Source organism: Aplysia californica, unplaced genomic scaffold (assembly GCF_000002075.1).
Source record: "Aplysia californica isolate F4 #8 unplaced genomic scaffold, AplCal3.0 scaffold01474, whole genome shotgun sequence".
NCBI classification, from domain to species: Eukaryota; Metazoa; Mollusca; class Gastropoda; order Aplysiida; family Aplysiidae; genus Aplysia; species Aplysia californica.
Genome location: NW_004798744.1, coordinates 27,519 through 30,927, shown reverse-complemented (window position 1 = coordinate 30,927; position 3,409 = coordinate 27,519). Strand labels below are relative to the sequence as shown.

The following is a 3,409-nucleotide window of genomic DNA, read 5'->3' as shown; positions in this document are numbered from 1 at the left end:
CTTGCTTGCTTGCTTGCTTGCTTACTTACTTACTTACTTACTTACTTACCTACTTACTTACTTACTTACTTACTTAGACAGCCGTTGGGGCACTAAGGATAACCAGGAAACCACTTTCCTCCTTCCATCCTTTTTTCTGTCGGCCTTTCCTTCTCCCTCCTTGTACAGTGCCCAGGAGGGTGATTCTTGCAAGTCTGTACCTCTCTGTTAGGACCGAACTAAACAGGTTGAGAGCATTAAAAGCTCCCTGTTGGGGATTTGAACCAAGGTTTTCCACTCTGTAGTCCAGCAGGATACTAATGAGCTAATGGCGCGAGCTGTTCACAGCTGAAGATTTCATTACCTGAACTGACAATCAATAATTTACTCATCGAGGCACCAACTATCCATGTCTAGGTGCTGTTTTAGCCCCTTTCTCCTGTCTGTGAAAGACTTTTTCAAAGCTGTTCCAGTAGATGGACGTTTCCGCTCAGACCTTTCCGTTATAAAACTCTCTGCCATTTGTTTGCTCTTCTGTCTGCCTGAGTTCTGCCGTAAGCTGACAAAACGTCTTTTTTTCATTTTGGCGCCAATTTTTTTTTTTTATTCGCTAAATCAAAGTCTGATCAGTTACCATTTTTGTATGGAAAAAATCTAATTGAAACTGTAAGTAGTTTTTTAATATATTAGAATTCAAATTTCAGAAAGACACTATTTTTCAATGGTTACGCTGACAAAACAAAAACCCATTTTTCTCGAAACTGTTTTGAATTTTTTTTAATGCGTTTTGTCAGCTTACGGCAGAGTTGTTATGGTTCCTGGTAGAACGTTAATTTAGCTTCAGAGACCTCGTCCTGTACCAATGTATGTGGTGCAACGGCGAGGCGCTTCAACGTCGCATGCACAAGGCCTTAGTTCGGTTCTCGTGTATGGAGAATGTTATTCGAGTACTTTGGGTTTTTTATTGGGACTTTGTATCCCCCTCCGCCAGGGTTAGTCTCGAAAAGCAGAAATGAAGCCCGCCTCCTAGATGATCTAAACTGTATTTAGAGAGGCTAAAAATACCAGCATTAAAAGAAATAGCGATAAACATTTTCCTACCCATCCTTTCAGTATTTCTCAAAAAATCATTTTCAAAGACTGCTATGCAAAGCGTTCGGATCGTATTAACGAGTAAATTTCCTTTTTGGAAAGTGGTGGCACAGAGTTCCCAATGTCGATTGGATACGATAGTAAAACACGACGTACGGATAGGGTTTAAGTCTTCAAAGTGGCAAAGGTGGCTGTAAGAAAATGTCGACAACCACTGATCTAAAGACAAATATGAAATTCTCTTTACCTTAAAAAAAGACAAATTATTATAAACATTGAAAAAAAAAATTTCTGTCATGAGCACCTCCTTGCTGATTGAAAATGGCCGCCACTAAATCCTTCATATTAACCAAAAACGATCTGACATATACATTCTAAATTTGCTTGTACTTGAAATCCCACAGCTCCCCCCTCCCGCTTAACAAAAAATGTGGGAGTGCCGCCTTATATTGCATTTTCTACTGTGGGGAACGTTTAAATGCAATGTACGAACAAACAAGTCTGAAAAAGCCGGTGTTCAATGCTTTTGTTGTCTAGATTGAACAGTATGGGAAAAGGTTTTCACGGCGATCTCTATAGAAGCTTTGAACTCATTGACCTTTGCGTCGTTCACGGACAGGGAGAGGTCAAGTGGAAGATCGTGACCGATTGAACATTTCTTCCGGATATCTTCTCCAGCCCCTGATTTTTGCAGGGTTTTTATCGTTGACATTTTATTAGTATTATTACATGCATTAATATTTTTTTTAATTATTATTTCTATTATTATTATTATTATTATTATTATTATTATTATTATTATTATCATCATTGTTATTATTATTATTATTATTATTATTATTATCATTATTATTATTATCATTATTATCATCATTATCATCACCACCGTCATCATTATTATTATTATTATTATTATTATTATTATTATTATTATTATTATTATCATTAATATCATCATCAGCATCATTATTATTGATTTTATCAAAGAGCATAAGTAAACAAATGGTATGACAGGTGAGGAACGAGCAGACGTGCTGAGAGCTGTGGGTGAGGTAGGGGAGATGGAGAGATAGGGCCGGTGTATGTCGGGGGGTGGGGGGTGGAGAGACAGAGATGGGGTGGGGTAGATGGGGACAGGCTGGTGCAAATGGGGAAGGGTGGGGCAACTAGGAAGTGGGGATGTGAAGGACAGAGAGTGATCTGATTGAGGTGGAGGAAATGGTAATGGGAAGTGGAGAAGATAACGATCGGGTTGGGGGAGGATCGAAATTGAAGCTGGTGTGCAGATATGACCTGTCTCATAATCTTTCAGAAGCAAAATAGGTGCCTTCTTCATTGTGAGCTAAGGCACACACGTTCCATTTTTTTTTCATTTTCTCTGCTATATGCTGAATACAGTCATACGATATGCATTCCTGTGTCCCCAGTGTCTCTGTGAAGGATTTTATAGAGAGAGAGTTCCAGGACAAAACGCAGTTTGTGGAGAGGAATCCTTTGTTCAGGTAAAATACCTCTATCATGTCAAGGCGCTCCTCATACTGTCTTTGCACTAAATGACCCCTATCATGTCAATAATGCTTTTCATACTGTCCTTGCACTAAATGGCCCTTATTATGACAATATGCCACTTTTTACTCATACTGTCTTTGCACTAAATGGCCGTTATCATGACAATGAGCCACTTTTTACACAAAGTGACACCTATCATGACAATATTGTGCCACTCTTTACACATACTGCTCCTGCACTAAATGCCCTGTAATGTCAATATGCTTTTCATACTGTCCTTTCACTAAATCACCCCTGCAATAACAATGTGCCACTCTATACACATACTGTTCCTGCACTAAATAACTTCTATCATATCAATATGCTTGTCATACTGTCCTAGCTCTGAATGATCCTTATTATATCAGTGTGCCACTCTTTACACATACTGTCCCTGCACTAAATAACCCTTACTATGACAATATTCTTCTTAAAATGTCCCTGCACAAAATGACCTCTATCATGTCAAGAAGCTTCTCATACTATCCCTGAACTAACTGACCTCTATCATGCCACCCCTTACACATACTATCCCTGAACTAAATGACCTCTATCATGTCTTTACCCCACCCTACGCCAGCTCGTGGACGCCCCGCCAGAGGAATCAGCTGGTGATCAGCCTCAAGAAACAGAAGGTGGGCTTCGGAGACAGGCTGGTCAGACAGGGGCAGGAGCTGGACGGGGTCTACTTCATCTTCAAGTGGGTCACTTAAGGATATTTTTTAGATATGATAAAGCTGATTTTTAAAATAAATTTTAGTTTATCGTCTTATCATCTGTCAACCCAATC

The 3,409-nt window shown here is 39.3% G+C and overlaps 1 protein-coding gene across 1 annotated transcript in view; it reads left to right on the top strand.

Annotated features, from left to right (window-relative positions):
• LOC101859221 overlaps nt 1–3,409 on the top strand; it is a gene marked incomplete at its 5' end in the record, with an annotated part of 19,881 nt that overhangs the window by 6,861 nt on the left and 9,611 nt on the right. Inside the window, 1 exon segment of the mRNA XM_005112898.3 lies at nt 2,499–2,573. Within this exon segment, the coding sequence (XP_005112955.2) occupies nt 2,499–2,573 (75 nt within the window).